At 39.9% G+C, this 25,225-nt stretch overlaps 1 protein-coding gene across 5 annotated transcripts in view; it reads left to right on the top strand.

Moving 5' to 3' along the window:
- The window catches only part of MICAL3 (microtubule associated monooxygenase, calponin and LIM domain containing 3), a 168,157-nt gene that overhangs the window by 77,130 nt on the left and 65,802 nt on the right, over nt 1-25,225 (top strand). For 3 of the 5 annotated variants that reach the window (XM_032689367.1, XM_032689366.1, XM_032689369.1), the window contains exons 17-19: nt 16,242-16,428; nt 19,407-19,495; nt 20,614-20,701. In XM_032689367.1, the coding sequence (XP_032545258.1) occupies nt 16,242-16,428; nt 19,407-19,495; nt 20,614-20,701 (364 nt within the window). Of the gene's footprint in view, nt 1-594; nt 688-5,994; nt 6,088-8,233; nt 8,291-10,178; nt 10,284-12,816; nt 12,925-15,504; nt 15,613-16,241; nt 16,429-19,406; nt 19,496-20,613; nt 20,702-25,225 lie in introns of all 5 variants that reach the window. The other 2 variants (XM_032689368.1, XM_032689365.1) reach the window with 2 other exon arrangements.

Below are 25,225 nucleotides of genomic sequence, written 5' to 3'. Positions count from 1 at the left end.
GCTGGTTATTCAGGATGGAATCTGAACTGCAACTGCAGGGTAGTTGTCTTTGAAGTCAGATTGAGTCACTTCAATCTCCTGCTGGCAGTGCAGTGTCAGCAGTAGGGTTTAAGTGACAGAGTTCTTGCTCTACTGTATAAGTCCATCTTCACAGCTTGTGCCAAGCTCTATGCTGCCATGGCCACATTGTGAGTAGGACCTGACCTGGCCACTTTAAAGCCAGGTCAAGTTTCTCTATGCTACACTACACATCAGCCTTGGTAGTGTAACATAATCCCAGAAAGGTGGTGTCTGTCCCACCTTTTACCAATCAAATGTTTCTTCAGCTGCTACACATTGGCTACAATACTCAACCAATGATTTGAAGAAACAGTGAAATTAAAGATAAGGTCCAAAATATGTTAAGTTTCCCATTTTTGGATGGTTTTTTTCCTTTTTACGTTTTACTTGCTAAATGAATTCTCCCCTACCCTATTTTTTTTCTTGAATGTTTGTCTGTCTTACTCTGTATTCCATTCCTGTGGCTTTCTTTGAGTTTCCTTTACTATTTTATCTTTCCTCCTTCGTCCCATTTTCCCTACAACCTGCATGCAGCAACCTGTCCTGCCTTATCAAGAACGTGTTCACAACCAACCATCCAGCAGACGAGAGCAAGGCCGTCTTGCTCCCATACCCCAGTGGAAACAGGTAAAGAAACTGATTCTAAGTACAATGCATTGCCTGCACCCAACACCAACCATCACTGTCATGTTTTTAAACCAGTCCTTTTCCAGCACCTTGTCCAAGTCCGTTATTTTAAATAATTTAACTTTCAGTGAATAAAGTCAACATCTCCCTTTGGTAATGATGCATGGGTTTAATGTTTCAAAAGGATTTAATCAAATCTTCCCTGCCCTCTTATGATAGTTTCAACTTACCAGGGTTTCAGTGGATGCTGCAGCAGAAATTTTTGCTACAGGATTTCTAGATTCTTCTGTTAGAAAGAAAAATGAAAAGATGCAAGCAATTTTGGCAATTTTGGTGAGGTAAAAGGTGTCATACCATCTATGATTTTAAAGCTCTTCCTTGGTATATCTAGTAAAATTGGTTATCAGTTTTGCTATTCATATGCTAAATCTTATGTGTTCTGTACTGGCAAGAGACTTTACTGTGGTTTCCCTTTCTTTTATGCCATATGGAGCTTTCCTTGCCAGCTTCTCACCCTCATTGCATTGCAGATTCCCATCTTATTGTGAATTCAGTAAATTTCAGGTTTTCTGCCACAGAGGTTTTCAAAATAGGGATCATCAGCAGAAAAATCAGCAGGTATCAAATTTTACTTTCTCTCCCTTGTTTTGACCCATTGTCATTGCTGGTGCTTTTCTTGCAGCCATAGACTTTCCAAAGTTAAGGCTTGTGACAGATGATCTTTTTAGGCAGATAGGGATACTTATCTATCTCACTGGCTTCCTCTGCTTCCACTGTTTCTCTGTGCAAGTGGCCTCCTCAAGTTTCTCAGAGTGCTGAGAGGTATTTTTAAGGCAGCCATACTTTGGGAAAATATCTACTTCTTTCTGGCTGTGGTTTAATCAGAGCATACTTTGGAGTCAAGAGGAAGAAGGCGCCACTGGGTTTGGAAATCCACTGTTCTGCATGAATATGGATTCACGGTGATCTTCATGTTTGGGGTGTATTCAACACAGTTAATGCTGCATGTCATGACTGGTGCCATGATCTAGAAGGTTTCTCTCCAAGGAAGAAGACCTAAGCCAGGGGAATTATTGTTAGTAGAACTGTCAAGACATTTTGGTTTCCTGACTCAGTGTTTGTTCTTCTACCTTCTGTCTCATCAAAATCTTCTTTATAGGCTAATGAGCACTTTCAGATGGATGCACATCATCCATGATTGAGGAAAATTTAATTTTTTAAGGATACTTACCAAGTAAAGAGGAAAAAAAGAAACTGATACCAAAAAGCCATACAATATGAAGTCAATTGATGAGCACTGCTTATGTTACCTCCCAAAAAAAGGAAGACTGGATTGCACTGGCTGTCTCTCTCTGTTCAAGCAAATGAAGTTTTGTGTTTTAGCTCTTGGAAAATATCACATTTGAGCAGTCTTGAGATTCCTATTTGAACCTGCTGTTGAAACTTTATGAAGGCTTTATAATTAAACCTTTATAGTGAAACAGAAGAAGTTCTTATTGTCATCCTTCTGTAACTGGTTAGAAAAAAAGGATGAACTTTTGTTTCTTGCTTTTAATAGCATTTTCTCCTCACTAGAGAGCAGTTTGTTCCTGTGTTTGTTCTTGTTTTTACCTGCACTACACAATTTAAAAAAAAGACAGAACAAAAGGAAGAAAAAAAATCTCTGCTCTCCTTAACATTGATAGCATGTCTTTATAGGCAGCAATGTAGGGCATATCTTTAAAACTCTTCTTGTAGCAGTTTTTCTTTCAGAGGACTTAAATTATTTTGTTCAATGCTGGCAATGATTACCTTGTGTGGATGATTTCCCTTTCTAGATTACACATGGAGATGATTTTTCCTTGATAGGCTTTACTGCATCAATAGAAGATGATTGATTCTTGGGTCCAGATTTCATGCTGAATTTGCAGTGCCTTTGAAATGGAGAAGTGTAAAACTAAGTCTCAAGGATGCAAAATCTGCAGGATGCAGTAGGACCAAAACACCAATTGATAGAGTCCCTGTTCCAGTTGACAGAATCCCTGTTCCAAAACTGCTCGCCTGGAGAAGTGAAGAACGTTGGCTACCTTCATTTGAAAGCCATGGACACATATAGAACCATTTATTCTTGACTGATCAGAGATGAGCTGAGGTGGAAAGCCATCCACTGGGCCAAGCAGCCAGCTTTGCCAAACTTGGACAGCAATCCATCCTGCAGGAAGTTGCTGCTGGAGCAGCCCCTTTGTTGGCTGCTGAGACTCCTAATTGTGGTTGCTTGCACACAGAATTTGGCAGCAGTGGGACTGCACCTCTTGGTGGTACTGGACTGGCTTTCTGCAGTGACATTGGGCACTTTAAAGCTGGCCTTAAAGCTAATTCCTGGGCTACAGACTGCCAAGAGGGGAGTTGGTGCTGGGTACCAGTACATGTCACTGGACATCCTGTACAGGATTAGTGTTGCTCCTGACAAGTTCTTTAGGAGGATGTATGTTTGCTAGAAAGAGCTGTTCATGAAGCTATTGGAAAGTTGTTTCTCTTGTTTGGCACAGAAGTTGAGGTTCATGAGCAGAAACTTCTGTTACTGACTGTGTGTTAGATATATTATATAGCAAATGCTTCCTACTGAAGAGTACTTTGAAGAGGAGGAGCAAAAGAGTTCCTAAGGGGACAAAGGGTGATGTGTTATTGAGGGAAACCACAGGTTTGTTATGACATGAAGTTGAGATCCTCAGGGCTCTTTGACAGAAGGGCAGTTATGTGATTGACAGATTTGGTCCTTCCTGTGTTTTGGAAACTGCATGGAAGAGGAAACTATACAGCAAAAGCATAAGAGTGATTGCAAGGGATAAACCAGAGGACATGCTCTAGGTTGGACCCACAGTTTTGATGGGAAATTTGCATCTGCCTTGGGCTACTGCCTGGTAGTGTCTGTCAGATGGATTTCCTTAGCTGTATTTGCCTATCAGTTTAAATCTAGAAGCTTGCTTTGCCCTGGTATGAGGTGATTCACTGAGCTTGTTGGGCAGAATGCCTCTCTGTGTGTTGTATAGGTGGGGTAGGGGTGGTTGCTACAACAGAATTCCTAGAAGGAGTGACATCCTGGTAGAATCTGCTCTGAAGCAGTTTTTGCTTTCATCACAAGACTTTAATGGTGTCTCTGTGGGAAAGGCTAAAGAGCAAGTGGGTTAAAAAACCTCACCAGTCTGCTCCTCAGCATTTAGTGTGGCCTGCATTCCTTGTGAATTGGATTATAAAGTTTGATTTATTGAGCTACACTTTGAGAATGTTGACCTGTGTTGTCAAAATTCAGTTCATGTTCTTTTGAGCACCTCAGCAGCAGCTACTAATGCATGAAGATACTGTGAAGTGTATGTGCACAGTGGAAATGTGTGTAATTTTCTTATATGATAGTAAAGAAAAATATGATTTTCTTGTATGATGGTAATATCCCCTAAAAAGGCTGGGTTGTATTTCATGGCATGGAGGTTAATCTCAAATGAATGTCTTCTTGTGTGAGATCATGTTCTATTGCTTTCTGAGCCATTTTGGCTACTTTTGGGAAATAGCATCTCATCGGGGATCATGAAGGCATTGAAAGCTATATGGTCTATCCAGAAGAGGATGTGACTGGACATGGTACTGGAGACAAGCCTTTTAAACTGAATTTTGTCCTGGACTCCCAGACTCTCAACTTATGACCTTCAGCAGTTTTCTGCTATAGTTTCATAGATCTCCTGTCAGCAGCAACTTTTGTGTGTAATACATAAGCTTAGATCACTGATAGGTAGAAAGACACTTGTAAGATGGAGATCCTTTGGTGCACATCTTTTCTGCCTTTAGAGATCTGATGCTTATTCTTTTGAGATGATTCCCTAAAGTGTGATAAAGGGCAGTAATACAAACTTTTCAGTAACTTTGTTGGAACTGTTTCTTGAAGATCTGCCATGATGGAGATGACCACAGACAGCAAGAGCTGAAATGTCAACAGAAGAGAACTTGCAACGCCAATGATTTCTGCAAATACTGCTTTTTAAACTTAGATTTCTTATTTAAATCTGTTGATATATTTTCCTCTTTCCTACAGTCATCCTTGTCTTTGCATGCTCAGAAATACATCCTACTGGAGGACTGAACACGTATTTCATACACCTATACAGTGTTATATTCTGAGGTCTGCCTTGGAAAAATAAGCAAGTTTGTGAAAATTTTGCCATTTGAAATGCAAACTTGGCCATGGTCAGATGAAAACCCATGAGCAACTCTGTGATTGAGAATGTTACCATCCTTTCAGCTAGAAATCAGTGACTTCATAGATGAGCCTTTTGAAATAACATATGAATATTCTTCATCCACTTCAGTGCAAAGTCATATGTTTTAGTTTAAGCTGCTTGTAGCATCTGTTTGAAATAGAAGAGTTGATTATTTATTTACTTTTTTTGCTGAAAGGGAAGAGAACACCCAAACAGATGTTAGTGCCAGCTCAGCTGCAAGGGCAGTAATGAACATCTGTAATTCCTTTAAACTATGTGCAGTTTCTTTGGAGACTCATCTAACAGTGGCTGTGGGGACAGAATGTTTTGTTTTTCACAGTGCAACCATTTCCAGATATGCTCTGGTGAGAACTCAAAAGAAAAGGAAATATCAGGCAGAAGATACATTAATAAACAAGAAGTGGTGGAGAAAAGACTGTACATAGTAAGGAGGTACAACACTAGAAGGGCATGAAATTGAGGACTTGTATGTGCAATTGTGTAATATTCAGACTATTAGATACAGCTACATTTTGGCTATAAACCAGCTGTATTTCTGTTCTGCTAGAATGTAGTACAACTTAACTTAAAAATGGTTTAAAGATGGTTTAATATCTGGAAGTTTAAGAAGAGGGATCTGAAGCTGAGGACAGAATGCTGTGACTTGAATTGTATTACTAATGAACTGCAAGCAAGAGTATTTAGGTCAACGGGATGGATATTTTTAAACACTACCAGGCACAGCAATAAGTAATTTTTCATGAAGCAAAGAGAGCAGTCCAACTGTGCTGTGTAGAGTTCCAAGTTTTGCCTTTCACTGGTTGTAAGACCTTGAGTCAGAAGCTGTTGGTTTAATTGGTTGATATAAGTCTGTATTTGACTGTGATCATGTGGCTCTGCATAAAAGACTTGGGTCCCTAAGCTTCAGATAAGCTTTTGGTCATTTGTGAGAGGTGTGAGCTTGGGGTCACAGTCTCTCAGTTTGTGTGTTCTGACCTGTCTTACCAAACCAGAGGTAATGTTATCTCCTTTCTACCATTATTATGAATTTTTTTTTCTTTTTCTGTTTTAAAAAAAGATGAGGCATAAGGAACGTTCTCGGACCTGCCCCAAAAAAGTGATCATGCTCTCTTCCACTCCATCTTCCTCTCCACCGTATCCCAGGCAGCAGGTGATTCCCTCTGCATGCTCCGTCCCTTTCTCTTCATTGCTGCTTGTACAAGTGACTAGATCAGTTACCAGATATCCCATTTATAAAGAGATTTCTACTTTTCTTTTTTTCAGATGCTGATAGGGCTTTCTCAGCCTCTGAGGTTAGAAACATAGGGCAGCGTTGTCTCAGTGGAAACATGGAGAGGCTCCACTGGAGATTCAGATTTTGCTGTAGGCTAATTTTTAATTACAGTAGCCTTTCTTGGTGTTGAGATACAGCAAAGTAGAAAAGAAATGTTTGGAGTAATGGAGTAATGGAGGGAAAGAAAATGAAACTTTACTCCATCTCCACTCTTCATTTAAAATTTGACTGAAAATTTGCCCTTGTATCCATAAAACTTTTTTAGGATTACTTGTATGAAGTGCTTTTTTGGGGTGTTGTAGTGGCCTGCACATGTCCACTGTGCCCCCACTCTGCCTGTTGTCTCACAAGAGTTTGTGTTCAGTCTGTCTGACTTTGAACCTGAAGCAGTGATAGCTGTTTTGAGCCAGTACATAAACATGCATCCAGATATTTGTGCACGTGTATTTGTTGTCCTAGTTAAATGTTACCTGAAATCCTTTAATATTTGTGTCTTCTTGTAATTGTCATTGTACTACTTCGAGTTGTTTTCCTTTTTTAATGTTTGTTTAATTTTCCTACTGCCGTAATAAAATCCACTCCTTTCTGATCAATCCTGAACTACTATTGAGGTCATGAAAGGTAGCTGAAGTTCCATTACTTCATATAAAGATTGTACAAATGAATTTCCCCATAGATAGAGAATATTTCTTTGCTGAACACTTGTATGCCCATAAAGTCTGTAAAGGCATGTTACCTTTTAGCAGAGTAGATAAGTTTTATTCTTTGTCATAAAGTTTGACTTGCCTTATTGCTGTAATTTCTCAGAGTAATTACATGTTGCACTTTATCTGGTCTAATTATTGTCAGCCTCCAGAAGGGCATTCTTTGTTGCCTCTGTGGTCTGCATCTGCACAACAGGTCAGGGCTGCTTACTGATCCCATTTGAACCTGTCCTAACAAAAAAGGTGGTTGGTTTTCTGCCACACTGTGGACAGCATACGATGCCTGGGCATCGAGGTAGAATGGGTGGGGAAAGCCCCTTTCATTAGCAAAACCTGCATTTCGACTGGAGCGTGACATTATCAGATGATGTCCATAGCTTGCTGCCTTCCTCTTGTCAAAATCCTTTGAGAACTTTGTGGGATATGTTTTAGGAAAGACAAAAGGTTTTCCCCAAGCTTACAGATAGAGAAACTAAGGCAGTGAAATGCTGAGTTTTATTTTCTAATCTATAGCATGGAGATTCATTTTCCGTATAGAGAAATTTGCTTTCAGTCACTAAGGATCCGGCAGCTCTGTATTTTCCTTCCTTCACCTTTCCAAGTGTTTGTTTGTCCTGTGTCTTTTTGGTTGCCTAGTTCAGTCATGAGAGCCAGCTACTGCTGGGTTCAAGTGTACTTTGATCATTTTGTATATTGTATCCCATAAAAAATTTTTTTTGCCTGCCTTCTTGCTCAAAGAAATAATTAAAAGAAAAATCAGACTTCCTTCTTTTAACTCTCAGGAATTTTTACCCTCTGTGCTACAGAACTGATCTGTTAGACTCAGTTGAGTAGTCTTCTATTGGAGACATTCTTTTTTCCTTAGGAATGATTTCTTTTCCTGAAATTATCTTGGCTCAAGCCTCATAGCAAGTCAGACAGATATGTCCTTGTTACTCTGTCTTTTAAAACCTCTACCTCTGCACATCTAATGCATTCATTCTGCCACTTCTTTTAAACTCTTCATTTCCTTCCTTTGAACTAACATCACGGTATGAGTTATATTGAGTGTCTTTCATTCCTTATTGTACTAATTTCATTACATTATGGTACTATATTGTTGTTTACTGACCTCATATGAATATATACTTAAAAAAAAAATTTCTCTGCAGGAGCCAACTTGTTATTGCCAGGTTTAGAATATACTTAATAAACTGTTCTGCTATTGTTACGACCTCTCTTCTACCTGCTTCATAAAAAAAAAAAAAATCAGATGAAGTGTGTTTTGATTAGGAGGTTGGTCTGTGATTGTTTTTAAGCTCATAATTTGTTGCCTGCAGAGATTCAGGGAACCTGGTGCCGGCTATCCCGGGGAGCAGAGTCCCAGACAGGAAAGGGTAAAGAGCATGAACAAATGGCATGGGCACTGATGACACAAAGCTGTGGTGGATGTGTGCAATGATGACACAAAGCTGTGGTGGATGTGTGCAATACAGAGGGCAAATATACTGGGTAGTGAAACACACTTATCCTAATGCTGCTGTTAACACGCTGGAACTGCTGAGAGTCAATTAGGAGCGATCCTTTCTGTGTGATACCCACGTAAATGCATAACAAGCATTCATCAACAGTGTGCTATATGCTTTTATTTTGCCTTAGATCTAGCACTTGAGCTCTTCTCATTCTCCTTTTCCTCTTACACCTCTTTAGTGAAGTATGCTGTGGCTGTAGCAGAACAAGAAGAGTTATGTTTTGTGCTAATTCATGCGAACATGGTTGCATTGTTTTCACTGCTTGCTTTCTGGATGGTTAAACAACTGGCATTCCATCTTGCCTCCTACAGGCCAAAGTAAAACGAAAAATGATGAGGCATTATTTAGTATAGAGACTTTGAAGCCTTCTTAACAATGAAATATTCAACAGTCTGTCTGAATGGCTCAGTATTATACAGAAGCATGGGAAAAGAAAAGATGGGCACTCAAAAGGATCGGTTGATTTGAATTCATATTGACAAATTAATTGACATTCCAGTAAAGGCTTTGAATGAATTAAGTCATAAGTGGTAGCCAGCAATAAAACCGTTGCAACTTTCAGAATGTGTTCTAACAAAAGCCTCTTGTGGGCCGAATGTTTTCTGACAGGCAATAGAAAATGAATACGCGTGTCTGCAGCGACACAGAAACCCACAGCTTTGTAAAAGGCCCTAGTTTTATTGAAAATGATCTAGTAGGAAGGAGTAGGTGGAACTGAAAGCGGCTTGAAAGTAGAGAGTATTATTAATGCATCTGAATGGGAAAAATGTTTCTCGTAAACTGGGTGTGAACCCAATTTCCTGTTGTGCATTAGAGGACAATAAATACAGAGCAGTACCCTGGCATTCTTGACAGATCAGACCTGAGGTTTCTTGATGCACATGTTTGTAGCTCCTGGTCCGTTTGCTTTTGTACTCTACAAACAAATTAGCTAAAGTCTGTGTGATACTGCAAGTGATACTCCTGCTTTATACAGCAGGCCACAAGCCAGGTCTTTTTTCCATGTCACCAAGTGCACCACACAACAGTTTAGGAAGATTGATATGAAAGACCAGAATAGCAGAGGTGTCAAATATTGTGCCTGTGGTGCATTGACATGGTAGTGGAGTAAGAACAAGTAGGACAGTGAAGTTGCAGAAGTAAAACTGGCAGCTTCTGTGAGTATTTGGTTTTGCTGTTCGTAGCTTCAACCAGCCAGGCTCGTTAAAACATCCTCTCTTTGGCATGTAGAGCATTCACTTTGCATATACCACCATCTTTAGGAAATGAATTCATTCCATTCTTTACGAGAACTGAAGGACATTACCCTAAAAATATGTGACTGTGCACGAAGTCTGAGAAACAAATAAGTACAGGTTTAGATATTTAAAGGAGATCCTTGAGAACGGAGAACTATGGGGAAATAAACTGACAAATAAGCTCCTCTGTGCATGATAAAGCCACATTTTTAAATTATTTTTTGATGGTAATGCCAGAGAGAGAGGCTGTGCACTTGTTTGGTTTTGGCTGCAGCAGGTCCTAGTGGGAGAGTTGTGAATAGCAACTAAATCTGCTGGGGTTTTTTGCCCTTGATGGTCAAAATGTAGCACTTCATTAGGGCAGTAGACACTGGGGGAAAGTCTTCACATGAGAGCTCCTCTTGCTGTTCTGCATGTGAATGTCATACCTTTTTGGCTGGCATTTTGGTGTCTCTTCCTTTTGGGGCTTTCTTTTGCTGGTTTGTTTACTTCCTCCCTCCTTCCTCGTCTCACAGAGATCACCTCGTTTATTTTCTGGTGACCAAGTGCCTGAGAATGTTGAGCAAAGGGCATGTCAGCTGGCTGCCCTCCTGGAGTCCAGACGTGCAGTGAGGCATCAGGTGATGACAGCCCTGCCTATCTGGTGTCCTGTGTCAGTGCGGGATTCTGGGTACAGGTGAAATCTGGGGTCACAGAGAAAAATTCGCCAAAATACAATGACCACTGCTCTACAGTCATGTGGTTAAAATGACAGTCAAGTCTATTTTGTGTAGTGTTTTCATCTGACTTGCCAGTTCTTAGCTGTCTCCTTGCTTGGTGAGGGACAGTGTTTCTGTTCCTCAAAACGCAATATAAAAAAATAAAGTAAGAACAACCTCTAAACTTCAGCATGTAGATGCTGAAAACCAACTGGGCTCCAGATCAAATCATCTCACAGTGGTCATTTACCAGTCAGCTGCTCACAGATTTACTTTCTTCTGGAAGCAGGAACATTCACATTTTCCAAGCATTATTCCTGGCTCCAAAGTACTACTTTTGTGTCCATGCTTCCTGCATAGTTATTTCCAATGGTAGAGCTGGCAGCTTGTGTGGGTTTTCTTTGATTCCATTATACTCTTCTGTTTTGTTTTGGTTTTGTGCTTAATTTTCTCTCCAGTGTGTTGTCTTTGGGATATGTGAATATGTGCCAGTTTGAGCTGGGGTTCTTTAGTTGCTTCTCCTATTTCTGTTTTCAGTTACCTTCAGCAGCATTTGACAAACTACAGAGTACTTTTGGAAAACACCATCTATAAAAGTGATTTTTTTGTTTTTCATAACTTATTGTTTTGAATTAACCATCTAAAATCAAACTGTCTTCATGAGCTGGAGCATAAGTAGTCCCAGAATGTTTGCTGGTAGGCATAACTTTTCCAAACCACACTGAAAGGAAATTTATAGCTTCTGGGTCACTTTTCATTGCTGGGGTTTTTTTGGGGTGCCATCTTTACTGATGATTAGAGCCAGTGAAGCTGTTCTCTCGGAAGGAGCAGTGAACCTTTGGCTAGATTTGTGATTTGGGGACATAGAACAAGATATGAAAGACTGAATGGGAAGACTAGTTTAAATGTAGTGGCACCTATTTCTTAATGAGTGACACAACTGAAGATCTTGGGCATGATCCACAATGCTCGTGTGCATTTTCTTATGCAGTTGAAACAATGATACAGAAACGAAGATCTAGACCAAAACATCTTGCTCCTGCCTTTTGTGTTGCTCTCTGGCGATTTTAAGCTCCTCTTGAGGGTGTAAAAGATTAACAGCATTGCAAAGCCAAGGTAGAAATTATTTTTGAAATTGTCTAATGTCTGCATTGTGCAGAATTGAAAAGGAGAGAAAATGGAGGGGAGACAGAGAGCACGAAGTAGAGGAAAGCATAAAGTGGGTAGGGCAGAGGGGAAAAAGAGGAAACAGATGTTGGAACACTGCAAGCAACGATGGATTATGATGTGGGATGTAAGGGAAGAAAACAAGAAAAATAGTTTGGTAAGAGAAAGACAGCTTAGAAAAGTAAGACATTTTCCGAGAAGAAATTTGATTAAATGTTGATGATCTTAAGTATGGAAAATTTGTGTATTAACAATTATATTTCTTTAAATTGGGGAAACTGTGAAAGACAAGCTCTTTTGCATTTTGTCCAGTAAATTTAATCTTGAGGTTAGCCTATCCTAAGTGGCTAGAAGTAGATGTTTTCATGGGTCATGCAGTTACATGACATTTATTTTTTCCTTTTTATTACTAAAATCATAACTTTCTTTTCAAAGACAGTAAATTATTTGAAACTTGCATATTTTTTATTTCCAGACTATAATTTTTAGAAATGTATGGTTTCTACCAGTACTGCTGTTTGTCTGATACTTTCAGCTTTTTTTTTTTCCTATTTGTATGACATATTTCTTGTGAGAGGGGCATAATAATCCATAGAGATAATGACAAGGGTATGTTGGAAGACCAAATTTGGGGTTCTTCTGTGAAGAACCGGTTTCAGAAGGATGCAGGTTCTCGGATTGTGATTTATTCTTTGCCATTTGATAAGCAAGAGCAGCAGATTATTTTATATTGATTAATTCTTTTTTTGTGTGATTTTTCTAGTCTGCTTACAGTAAATTTAAGGTTGGAAATTTGCTGCTAATTACAGGAAATGCATACAAGCTAATTTCTTTCTCTTTCACCCCCAGGAGAGTAGGCTTTTGGTTTATATAGTTAAAATATAGAAGAGGTCTCACATGGCCTGAAAGATGATCTTAGTGCCTTGGACCAGTAATAGAGAACGATGGGAGATACAGAAGAAGCAGAGGAAATTGATTTGGAATCTTTGCCAGTGGCTTAGTTGGTTGGGTTACAGGAGATTGGACATCTGTGGAAGCAGGTGACTGCTTCCAAATGGTCCTAAATAACTTAAAACCTAATAAAAAGCAAATTGAGAATGACTTACTCTGCCTCGCTAGGGAGAAAGTGAAGATACACTGGATATTTTTCTACAAGTCTTCAAGAAATTGTTCTTGATGGTGGCCAGAAAGGCATGAGTGGTTTGTTGTTTGGTTTTTTTTTTTCATTTTCTCTTCTCTTCCCTCTGTAGCCATGTGTGATTGTTTTGACTTTCATTTTATTTTTTAGCCCGAGACTGAACCGTCTCGCCGATTCTTTGTTGACCAGTGGGAGCTCTCCCTTAGCCTCCGCTCTTCCAATCGCCCTTCCTCACCTTCATCCGACTCCCTCCGACAGGTAGCCTTGGCCTGGGCATTGCCAGGTGCATCCAGCTGTGTTTGCTTGCCAAGGACACACCACGAGAGATGGCCAGGCTTGGCAATGCTTCACCTGCAGAACACAATATCTGTGCATAGCCATGCACAAATGAGAACCCACAGGCAGCCTGTGCCCGGCACAGCTCGGTTCTTGTCAGCCATAAAGCGGTTTTGAAGCTAAATGTGTTTAACATTTGGTGTAAATGAAAAGCTTTTGGTACATCTCACTCTCAAACCAGGCTTTTTTTGAGCACTGGTAGTCCTTCTGGCTTTGCAGTAAAGCTTTCTGGTTTTGCTTGCTGCTTTTGTTGAGGTTCTGGGCCAAATGGCAGAATGTGTTTGTGCATATCTGATTAATGGACAGCGTGAAATAAAACGACTTTGGCTTTCTGAAAAATCACTGAGAATTTGAACTAGTTGCAGTTGTCATACATGAACAGCAGGAACTTGACTTGACCTAAGATGGAGTGGGTTCTTTTCCTGCTCCTGAAAATACTGCAGAACGTTGTCTATCTTGAAGGCTTTTGACCGTGGGAAGAAGGATAAAATGCTTCATTTAAACCCCATTATTGGGCCAGGTGTGATATGTAGGAAAAAAGCAAAATAAATCAGAAACACACAACCCCAAATGAAAAATTCAGCAATTAAATTTCTCACTCCAGATAGTCCAAGGTATTGTGAGTTAATATTAGCATATTCAGTTTGTAAGCACAGAACCTCATATGTGGTGGTAGAAACTGAAAGATCCTGCAGGATCTGCGTTTAAGGTTGAATGAAGGTTTCAGATCAAAACTTGATCAGGGGAAACCTGATTCAGCTAAAAACATTTTTCCCATGGAAATGCTTGATCTATCTTTTAAGAAAAGTTAAAGAGCCTCAGATGTTTCTAGTCCTTTAGGGGAAAATGAAAACTCTTGGTCAAATCTACTGTGATTGCCAGTTAAAGATCAGTGCTGAGGGAAATTTTACAAGTGAGCACCATTTTAAATGCAATACTTGACAAGGTACAATATTTGTCATAGAAAGGCAACTCAGCATTTTTGTGTGCACACACTGGCTGAGGAAAAATATGGAACCTGGAAAATTTTGAAAGACAAATCCTTTGTTATTTCTTGCATATAGAAATACTGCAAGTGCTCTGCATTTTGGAATGGAATCAGTAGACAGGTATAAGTTCTTTCTGGGTAGAAATAAATCCTCGGTGACAAAGAACTTCAGGAACTAGAACTGTAGTGACAGCAGCAGTAATCTCTGGCTGAGCACTCCATTTTCCAAGTCTTTTTCCCCTAAGAAGTACCCATTCTGTGGCAAGATTCAGTTTTTGTGATGCTTCCTGCTGTTGTCATGTCTGAACGTGTGAAGTCTTAAACATTGCTGAAAGGCTAATAATCACACATATTAAATTGGCTATTACTTGTGGGAAATAACTAGTGTGCTTCAAGCAAGTTGTACTATACAAGTAAAGGGGGGGTTTGAGATAACAACAATAGTCCTTTTATTATGCTTGATATTTTACACTTGCTAGAAGCTGGAGTGTCTCTCTGATACCAAAATTAGCTGAGTCTCTAGCTAGAAACGTTTCCTGTTCTGGAAAAGGAAAGTTGCTTGGCGTGCTCCTTGCTGCTCCGAGTCAAATGCGTGGCGTTTGCAGTGTGATTGAGCTAACATGGATGGAACCACATCATTTTCTTAACCGTGTCGTTATTGCCAACGGTTGTGTTTCCTGTGAAAAACACTTCCTCCGCTCCTGCAGTGATTGAACTTGGCTTGCAGACACTCATTTTGTACCATCCAAGGTAACAGCCAACTTGCCTAGATTCCTCGGAATACCGGAGGGGTTTAGGTATCCAAAGTTACGCAGTCAGTCAGTACCCATGATGGAGAAAAGCCAAGTCATAAAGCCGTGTTCACAGTTGAACAAGTATGTGTTCCAGATGTATGCAGGTATGGCTTTAATGCATTGGATGAGGCTCTTCCATCTTTTTCCATATACACCTCTGTTTATTTTTAGCATTGGAAGAATTAATGTTTTTAGAATCACCCTGAGTTCCTTAATTAAGGACTTCTCCCTGCACTGTGAATGCTCTGTAAATGAATTCTTCCCAGTTGCTGAGCATATAAATACATTGCTGCAGTCAGTGTGACATGTCTTCTAAAAGATCTTTGTTTCTGATGCCAATTTTACCTGGAACCTAAAATCTTAACCTATATTTAGCCTCATCTTTTAGGAGTGTCTATTCTCAGGTTTCCGGGTGCAAAATACCCTACAAGTGAAAACAAGACCTTCATCATCACAGTATTTCTGGAACATTTAAACAATTGCAAAATGCAGGTCTCCCTGTCCGTTCTTACAGGTGATCCTGGACTGGACTGGTGATTTCTGATGACACTGGCTTTGCTATTACTACTTGTCACTTCATATTGTCCACTGTCTTGGCATGATTTGACCTCTCTGCACTTTTTCACCACCTAACCTATCATCATTTTAGTTATTTTTTTTTAATTTGATTTCTTTTTTCTTTTCCCACTTCACTATTGTTTTATCCAACCCATCTGGTAGAAGTACATAAAGATGTACACAGGCGGAGTGAGCTCATTGGCTGAGCAGATAGCCAATCAGCTTCAAAGGAAAGAGCAGCCCAAAACCCTTCTAGACAAGAAGGAACTGGTAAGACCATGTGCCGAAGGTGATGCGTGTTTGTGATTAGATGTCCTGTAGATCTGAAGTATTGTGAGTGTCCAGTTGTTACACCACTGATGGAACCTGTCATAGCTTTGTGAAAGACTTTGTTTCCCTTCCTCCATCCACCCTCACTCTTGTCCTCATTTTCCTTGCCAAATATTTTAATCTAATCTCAGCGTCCAAGGATTGGGTAAAATTAGTTGAGAAACTGTCCGTAATACTTTTGCTTACTTCTGCTGCATTCTGGAGGAGATACTGATTTTGATAATGTAGGTCTAAGAACTGCTGGTTTGAAGGTTTTCTAATGGTTTTGGCTTTCCATCATGCATGCCTCCTAGAGTGATTTATTTCAAGGTCGTCATTGATAGTACCGGTGTCCACTCATCCACCCAGAGCTTATTTTACTCCTGGTTATATGTAGGCATGGCATCCTAGGACCCTTTTTCCTGGACAATAAGGTTAGTTTTTGGTGTCCTGGTTAAAACTGTGAATTATGTCCAAGAACTGCAGCATCTAGGTGCTCCTGTATCCACGTAAATGAAGAGAAGATGGGACAGTGTGATCTCGGTGAGGCCGGACACAATGTGGATTTAGCCATCCCTGTTTATGTCTAGGGCTCGCTCAAAAAGGAGTTCCCCCAAAACCTGGGAGGCAGCGACGTCTGTTACTTCTGCCGCAAGCGGGTCTATGTGATGGAGAGGCTCAGTGCTGAGGGCAAGTTCTTCCACCGCAGCTGCTTCAAGTGCGAGTACTGTGCGACCACCCTGCGCTTGTCGTCCTACGCCTACGACATCGAAGACGGTAAGAGAAGTTGCCTTTCTGCCAGAATTCTCTTACCTGTCCTGGATCGTCTGTTGAGTGATTGCAGCTCTTTTTTTTTTTTTTTTTTTTCTACTTAAAAACTTATTGGGTGAGTTAGGGAAGAGTAACTCTTTTTGCTGTTCTCCATCTCTCCAACTGTTGAAGCTTTATGGATTTCCTGTGGCCAGGTCATGCTGACAGCAAAATAACTGAGCTCGTAGGAATTAATTGAACTTTATTAGCAGCTGCTAGAATGCAGAGAATCAAATAGTAGCTGGAGGCTTTAAAAGGGTTTGGAGGCTGAGTTTGAAAGCTAGACTCTTTACTCTCATTTGACAGTTTTTAAATAAAACCCCTTGGTGTTTAATACCACTTAAGAGGACATACCAAGTTGGAGAGAAATGTAGTCAGCTTGTTCTTCTTGAAGACATCGCAGCTCTCCAAATCTGTATGTTTACTTTAGATGTACTAAAATAGGAACTTTATAATCAGGGACTATGATAATAGGTCATTACAAACTAAGTTCTGTTTATGTAGCAAAAAGTGGAGCATCAAGGTTGCACAGAGGTGAGTCAGTGTTACAGAGAGAGTGGTGTTGAAGTAGTTACTGAAGATTCAGTAATGACTCATTTTCCATATCTGATAGACTAAGGAGGAAGGAATATGATTACAAAACTTGCTGATGACTCAGTTAATAGAATCTAACATGCTAAGAATTAAGAGAAGCTTCAGATATACTCTACAGGTCTGAGAAACCAGAAAATGTGGCAGCAGATGAAACTCAATTTATCAACAAAGTGTGCATATTGAAAGTAATAATTTGAAAGCACCCATCACTTGTGAACTGTAATCTCCTTCTAAGAGTAGCAATATATTGCAATCTTTGCTTGAGCAGTGATTGATTAAAATGTCACATTTTCTGAAGAAAAAATATGCGAAAGTGTTTCAGATAAATGTTGATTTATATCAGCAGGTATGCCTTTGTTTTCTTCCACAGTTGCTTATCTTTAATCCTATCTCAATAGGAAAGTATGTGCAAAATGTTGTAAAACCATGTGACAGGTTAGTTGCAGAGGATTCTACTTGGAGCATGATGGTGTAGAAAACAAAGGTAACAGGAAAAAAAGTCTGTACTGGTAATTTTCCCTGCTCATTGACAAAGATGAAGATAAATTATAAACTGATATGCCACAGGATGAAACTCCAGAATATTTACTGCAGATGGAAGTGTTATCAAATTGATAAGTATCTACTGCGTGTAACTAGGAAGAATCTTTTTACATATACTGGGTGGAGTAATGGCCATGGAAACACTATCTAGGCTTAAGGGGCAAAAAGAACCAGAGTTGTGTATTCATGATGCATTATATAATGGCTTTAAGTAGTGGACTTGCTCGGTTGTGAAAAGTTGAGGAAACTTAGAATCATCAAACCAGACTCCCAGTAAGGAATAGAAAACCCTTTATTTCTCGTTCAGAAGGTCAGCAGACTTGGCAGGCGAGTTTAAAGGGGCCAATGGTCATTTTGAGACCAGCACGTAGAAGTAACATCTTTGCCAGTAATCAAAGTTGGGAAAAAGCATTTTTTTGAGCACTGCTGTTATTTTGGGCATTCACAAGTAACTGAAAACCTGACTGTATGTTAAGCAGTAACAGACTGGGCTCCTCTGTCAGCTGTATGGGCTGAAACAGTTTTTACCACCAGATTTAGTGATTCCCTCTGCAAGCAAGCTTGTGTATGCAGTTATGGCAGTGAAGCAAACACAGAGCTTGGGAGTTTCAGCACACTGATAGCATTGATTCTGAAATGATATTCCATGCCTAACACTTGTGCGTGTGTACGAAGAGGATATGGTTCAAACAGAAATATGTGGTATCTCGTCTAATCTCATCATTGTGAAAATTCAGCTTATATTTCAGTCTGAGTTTTCTTTGGGAGAAAAAAAAAAAACAACAAAGCTATACACACATTGTTGCTGTTCATGTAGCTGTTGGGAGTGATAAGCATTCTGCAGTGTTCTGCAGTCAGTGTCTGGTTGTAGGCTTCAAAGTCTGGGAATTTTTATCTAAGAGCTTTTCTGCTGTTGCTCGTTTCAGACAGTCTTGGAGTGATCTTTGGAAAGTGGAAATATTAAGAAATGCTTATTTAAGTAAAGACTTTTCAATAGATAATGTTTGTCACTTTTCCACCATAAAACAAAGGACTGTGCAAATACTAGCGCAGAGAAAGAGGGAGAGGTCAAAATATATGTTGGGAATGCATTAGCAAAGCTCTAGGAATGGGATAGCAATAGGGGATGCTATGGGCTGCATATGGCAAGCATGATACACTGGCAAAGATACAGTGGAAGATAATTACATGGCATCCATTTGCTGCTATTATTTGTATTATGGTGTTGCTAGTGCTGCTTTGTCTTCCTGACAGTGCTCAGATACCAGTGAAAAGCCTATCTAGACTTCTGGGGTGTTACTAAACCTCTAGTATCACAAAAGGTCTTATTTTTGAAAATGAAACATTGTTTGACTGTCCTTTCTACAAGTAGACACTGTGCACTTTGAGGGATGGTTCTTTGGGAGTTAACACTGTCCTCACCCACTTTCCTCTGCTGGTTGTATTCATTCTTGCTTTTTCCAAAAGTGCTTCTGCCAGCTTTTCATGTGATGATTTCTTTGTTCCTCACACACTGCCGCATTGTTAGCATGTGATACCACACAAGCCTCACAGCTTTGCTTTGGTGTTTGGTAGGATTTTAAACTAAATGGCTGTCAGGCACCCAATGGAAAGGAGGCTAGTTATGAGGGGGAGAGAGGAGGGCTGGAGTTAAAACTTCAGATAGTGTTTGCCTCCCCTGTGCAGTGAAGAAACTGGAGGGAGCAACAGGAATGGCAGCGGAAAATAAGTTGCAGTGAGATGGGCATTTATATTGTGCTAAACTCCTGTGTTCTCATTGCTGACCATCATTTGTGTTTTATCTGCAGGTAAATTCTACTGTAAGCCTCACTACTGTTACCGGCTCTCTGGTTATGCTCAAAGAAAGAGGCCAGCAGTGGGTCCTCTGTCAGGAAAGGTAACTCGTTATTTTCATTTTAACATGTCGTGTTAATAGATTTTGATTCTTAACACTGAGAAAGTATATATGATGTTTTGGTGGTTTTTTTTTTAAGTAGAAAAATTCAGAGTGCGTTTACTTGCTTTTTTATATTGTGAAAGCTTGCAGTTCTACAAATATTATTTAAAAGCACTTCCTCTACTTACTGCTTCTTTTTCATGGTATTTATTATGAAATTATGTACTATCCCATTCAAAACAGAATTTTGATTTGTTTTCTTATCAGCTGAAGTTCTTACTCAGTCCGTGCAGAGACTTATATGAATAGTGTTACCAGTTCTGGTTTTGCTTTCTTTCTCCACGGTTTTTCTTAAGACGAAACAAATTGTTTGCTTTTCCTTTGAGACATAAAGTTCTAACCCACTTGCATAAGCTATGAAGATCACTTACCTTCATTTCTGAAGGTTTTCTTTGTGTTAATGGGAACCTGTGTGAAAAGGAGGGATATCCCTTTTCCTATGCTATCGTAGTGGAAGCATTTGTGCTTTAAATATGGGATGAAGACACTGTATTACAGAACAGTCTCTCAGCTTTTGTCATTGCAATCCAAGGCACTTAATTTTTCTCCTGGAAACCCTTTTCAGTATTTTTACACTGAGCAAGCTGCATGCTGGTCTCTTAACAAGTTCTGTTTAGCTTGTATGCTGCAAACTGACCTTCTCCCTTAGATTATATTTTCCTTCATAATAGTGCTGGTGCCTGTCTTTCTGCCTGTTTCTCAGTTTTTATTAGTACAAGCTGAAGCCGTACTCCTCCTTTATGGAAGGATAATGGAGCCATCCCAGCATATGTGCCGTACCTCCTGCCAAAAATAAAGACTAAAAATGGTACTTGTTTTATTTCCCAGAAGAACACACTTCAGGGATCTTACTGCTTTGACTTTCTTGGATATCCAGCTTGGTTTTTAGAGCTTTAATAAAACCATAAATTGAGAAGGAACATGCTTGGTTCAGACCTTGTGCTGTGGTTACGTGGGGTATCACAACTGCGAGCGAGATGCTTTCCTAGTTCAGCATGTTCAGTACGTGTAACATTTTCAATTCTAACATGAATTTAACTTCCCCCACGTTCTTCCAGGACAACAAGGGACCTCTGCAGGACGCCATGGCGAGTGATGGAAACGGACGGGCAAACACCATCCCCGCCTCAGCAGAGAGGGCCCCAGGTAGCTCCGCTTCCTTCTTTAGCAGGGTGGTGCAGTACTCGCTCGGCCTCTTGGGCAGAGTTAGGCTGGCAAGCCAGCGCCTGCAGAGCACAGTCTCCTCGATTGGGCACCAGGTAGCCCAGAACCCTCTGGACTCCTTTTTCATGTGTCAGCTGATGGCTTTTGGGGTTCCCTTTCTCTATGTCCAGTCAGAAGTTCTCGTGCAGATCCTAGGGGAATTCTGTGGGCAGCCTGCTGACCAGTAAGAATTAACGTGACCCAGTTCTGAGCTGTGTAACTCGTGTGGTTTTTTGCGGTGCCATGTGAATTTTTGTGTGTTACGTGAAAAATCTCAATATATTATTTTGCACTGTGGCTTTGGGGCCTAGATGTTCTCAGTCCTTTCAAGGGCATTATTCAAAAGAATTCCAGGAAAACACAGATGCTCAGTTGAGAGTCTCCTCTGAGTGGGCCCAGATAAAATCCCTGTAATGTATGCGGCAAAATATTAGTGAAGTTAAAAGTTTTTCTGAAGCACTGGAATAGGTCACAAACTGGATTTCTGTGTTTGCCTGAATTCTGGGTGTGGTTTCTTGTTCTCCCAAGCTTCTCTTCATTAATCTGGTACTTGAATGGGAAAAGATCCCATTATCTCTGGATTGTGTCTCCTTTGGAATTCTGGGTGTCTGACAGCTAATGGGATTGGATTCCTTAAACCCCTTGAATTTCATGGTGCGGGCAGGTCATGGTGCTCTTCCCTCACTGCCAGTGTCTGTGCTGCTCCCGGCCGTGGCTTTGGAAACGGGGCGGTGAATGCGTGTGTCTTTCTGTGAAGTAGTTTTGCCTTTTAACTTGGAATTCTAATTCCTTCTAACATGAGAGAAGTGTCTGTGCTACAAATGCTCGTTTGCCCAGCCCCTAAGTGCTCATTTAGTGATGTCAGAAAAAGGAAGAGGTTTGATTTCTAGTATTTGTTCCAGAACACTATGGATAAACTAAATCTGCTGCTTTTAGGAGAGAACATACTTAGAGCAATACTTTGAGAAAAGAATGCTTTCATAGTGCCAGTTGGGAAAAGACCTTAACAACCCAGAGGCAAATAAAAATCATGTTTTTCTTTGTCTTTATATATTATTCTTACAAGTGTTTCTAAGATTGTAGCGGAATGCAGTCTGGCAGAAATTTATTCCTAGTGTGTGCAGTTGATTCTTGAAGTGTAGTTACTTTCAAGGTTTCCTCTTTTGTGTGTGTGGAGTTTCCATATGGCAAAAGTGAGAAAAGGGAAAAGGTAGAGAAGAATGCCATTTGCGAAATTAAAAGGTCTGCTAACTACAGCATTTTTTGTACAACTGGATAGACTTCAAATTGTTTTCTCTGAAGTGATTTTTTTTTTTTTTAAGCTGGAACATACTCTTTAAGATGAATGGAAAAAATATTGGTGCACAGGAAATCTGATGTGAGAATAAGGTCGTTTAGGGAGTGAAGCTACTGGTGATAAGAATTGGAAGGAGGAGATTTTAGTTACATTTATAATTAGTTTATCAAAGCAACTGCTGACAGAAAGTCTCCTTCCTCTGATTTAGTCCTTCCAACTGATCAAATTTAGTTACTTTTACAAAGGAACATTCAGTATGTAGCACCTAAGTGATCACTAAGTAGAGCAAACAATAGACCATAGTTTGCAATAAACTTATATAAATGAGATGTAAATCAACCTTAAATCAGATGCTCCCATCTCTCCTTATGTGGCAGTGGCACAATCCTGTAACAGCACTGTAGTACTTCCAGGGGAATAAGATGGAAAAGACACCGTTTTGTCAAACAGCAAAACTTGAAATCTAGGACTCCTTCTGTTTGCTTTCTGCTTTTTTAAAGCAGTATATAGCTAGCATAATGTTTAGAGCTTTTGGACCTTGTATAGCTTTGCCTCATGCAGTGCCCAAAGTGCATTAGGACACACTCAGCTTAGCTGGGTCATCTTTCAGGTAGCCTATCATGGTGCATTCTTGTGTGTGCATGACAGAAATACATTTAGTGGTAGGAGAGGTGAGCAGTGCCTCTGCTGTGCAAAAGAAATGCCAATAGTGGCTGAGATTTTGTTTAATTCATGCAGTAGGTTTTAAGTATATCTTAAAACTGCTGACCTAACAGTGGTTAAGAAGCAGGAGGAAGCTGAATGCAATATACTTTAAAAACAAGTCACCTTGTTATTAAAGGCAGGTGTAACAGTTGTGTCCTGTAGGTACCTACCTGTAGCTCCTGTTCTTGCTGGGTATGTAGGTCAAGAAACCTGTGATATGTTTACAGTTATGTATGGTTTGAAAAAACAAAACAAACCCTTTTGAATTACCAAGCTTGCTAATACAGTGGAAGAACAGGACATTATTCCTGAATGATCAAAAGGACCCTGTAAGATTATATCTCAGTGTAACTCCTGAATTTGAACTATTTGTGTATATGACTTCTTGCAGTTTAATAAATTGTCTGTTTTGAGAGACTACAGACATTCTGCTTTCACTGTAGAGTAGACAAATACCTTGAGCAAAAACCTGTCTGAGATGGAGATGGAGGCAGAGCTCTGTTTCCAAGGCTCCACTTCACCTGTCTGGTAGACTCATCCAGTACAGGTCATATATCTGAAAATGTTTTGCCTCCTTTAAGGCAAGTGCCACCAAATGGAATTTGGCAATAACAATTTCGAACCCTGAGGTCTGAACCAATCCTCAGTAGTGAGGTAGATCTTGATGTGGAGAGTGACTTGCCTCTAAAAGCATTAAGTAAAAGAAGAAAAACATGTAATGTGAACTGCTTTGATATTTGATGGAGATGATAGCTTAGAAGGCAAAAGGAAGGCGTACAGCAGTAACATCAATTACAGAATATGCAAGACAAAAAACCAACCATTTTTAACTCTTATACCTCTGAATTAAATTCAGCCCTGAGTTAGCAACAGTGATTGTTTCAGTGAGCTTTTATGGTAACTCGTGCAAGGCCTGCTTTTTAGTTGTCGTGGAATCCCAGATGGATATAAATTGCATGAGTTCTTTCCCTACACTCACTGCCTCCTTTGCTTTGCCACCAAATCTGGCCTCCTTTTTAGGTGGCTTAATGATTAAAATATATTCAGCCACAAATTAGCATTCAGCAGGTTTGGTCAGATGAGGTGAGATTGGTCAAAATTGGTCACAACAAACCCTTTCTTGTGGTGTGTTACTAACCTGATTGGCATGTATTAACTTTGCTAAGGATGTCAGTCCCTCACCGTGGGGTGGCATTTGTTGTGTTTTGTCTGTCCCTTGTTCTGTAACAGAGACAGTTGCAGGGCACAATCTGTGATGAGCAAGTTGAGGTTTGTTTAGCAGTCAACCAGAATCACCCTTTTTGTGAAGGCTTTGTCTGGTTTGCCAGAGAGCCTGTGTGGCTTCTGGTGTGGTGATTCCAAGGGATATTCCCAGGGAGGTTATGGTCAAACTGGCTCTTACCCCTTCAGTCTGGGAAGTGGCAACAAGCTTTTGAGCAATGGATGCCATTCTCTCTGGGAAAGGGAAGTTGGGGAAGGCTGTTACTGTGCTTTTGGTCCTGCTGAACTGTGGCATGCTTGATGTAGATTCTGTAACTTTCTCTGTACCCTGTCTGCCTGTTTCTCTCTATCTTCTGCATTTGCCTTTGTGCCAAAACTGCTGCTACTGCCAAGAGGAAAAAAAAAAACAAACCAACAAACAACTTTTTGCTTTTCAACTGTCTCTCCCTTTGATAATCTGTAACTGCTGTGTCTTGGATTTTTTTTTTAATATGATTTACAGTACTTTAAATGGTTTTTATGTGCTTTTAATGCAAATGCTGTTCTGTTTGTTCTAAAGGTCTGTAAGAATATATTTCTGAACTTTCAGCTCTTTCTTGACAGATGGACTTGGAACAGTCTTTACCCCTATCAGCTTTATGATGTGCTCCTTGGGGTGACTTTAGCCAGTGATGTTTTGTCATAAGACGTTTCCCATTTCTAACTCATGTTCTCAAAGCAGTGCATTTCCGTCCCTGTCAGCAATAGGAAGTTCATAAAGGAAACACTTCAAAATGTACAGCAATAAAAGGCAAGTCATGAGTTCTTTGCCGTAGTTACTTGACCTGTGAAAGATTTAAGAAGCCAAATATAAGCCATAGAATGCAAATCTGAAAAGTGCAGTACAAAGTAGAGGTACTAGGCCTTCTGCTTTAACATCACAAAACTATGGATGTGATATAGGTATGCAGTCTGAAAAGTGGGTGTGCCTTAAGTGTTTTCAGGGAGAAATATTCAGAGCAAAGCCCTTCACTGTAGACTCTTAAAGTAATCTGTTGTATAGAGCAAGCAATACATACGAGGAAGTTCTGTTACCAACTTGGAGAGCTAGAAAAGAATGGCTGCTTCCTCTAAATGGCATGTCACTTGAGGTAAATTATGGGAGCCACATTTACAAAGGTGCAAAAGGAGTCTTTATGACTGCATTCAATATTATTTGCACACAATTCTATTTTTACATCTAATGAATTACAAATATATTTTGT

Source organism: Chiroxiphia lanceolata, chromosome 5 (genome assembly GCF_009829145.1).
Source record: "Chiroxiphia lanceolata isolate bChiLan1 chromosome 5, bChiLan1.pri, whole genome shotgun sequence".
Taxonomy (NCBI): domain Eukaryota; kingdom Metazoa; phylum Chordata; class Aves; order Passeriformes; family Pipridae; genus Chiroxiphia; species Chiroxiphia lanceolata.
This window is presented reverse-complemented; position numbering and strand designations above follow the sequence as displayed.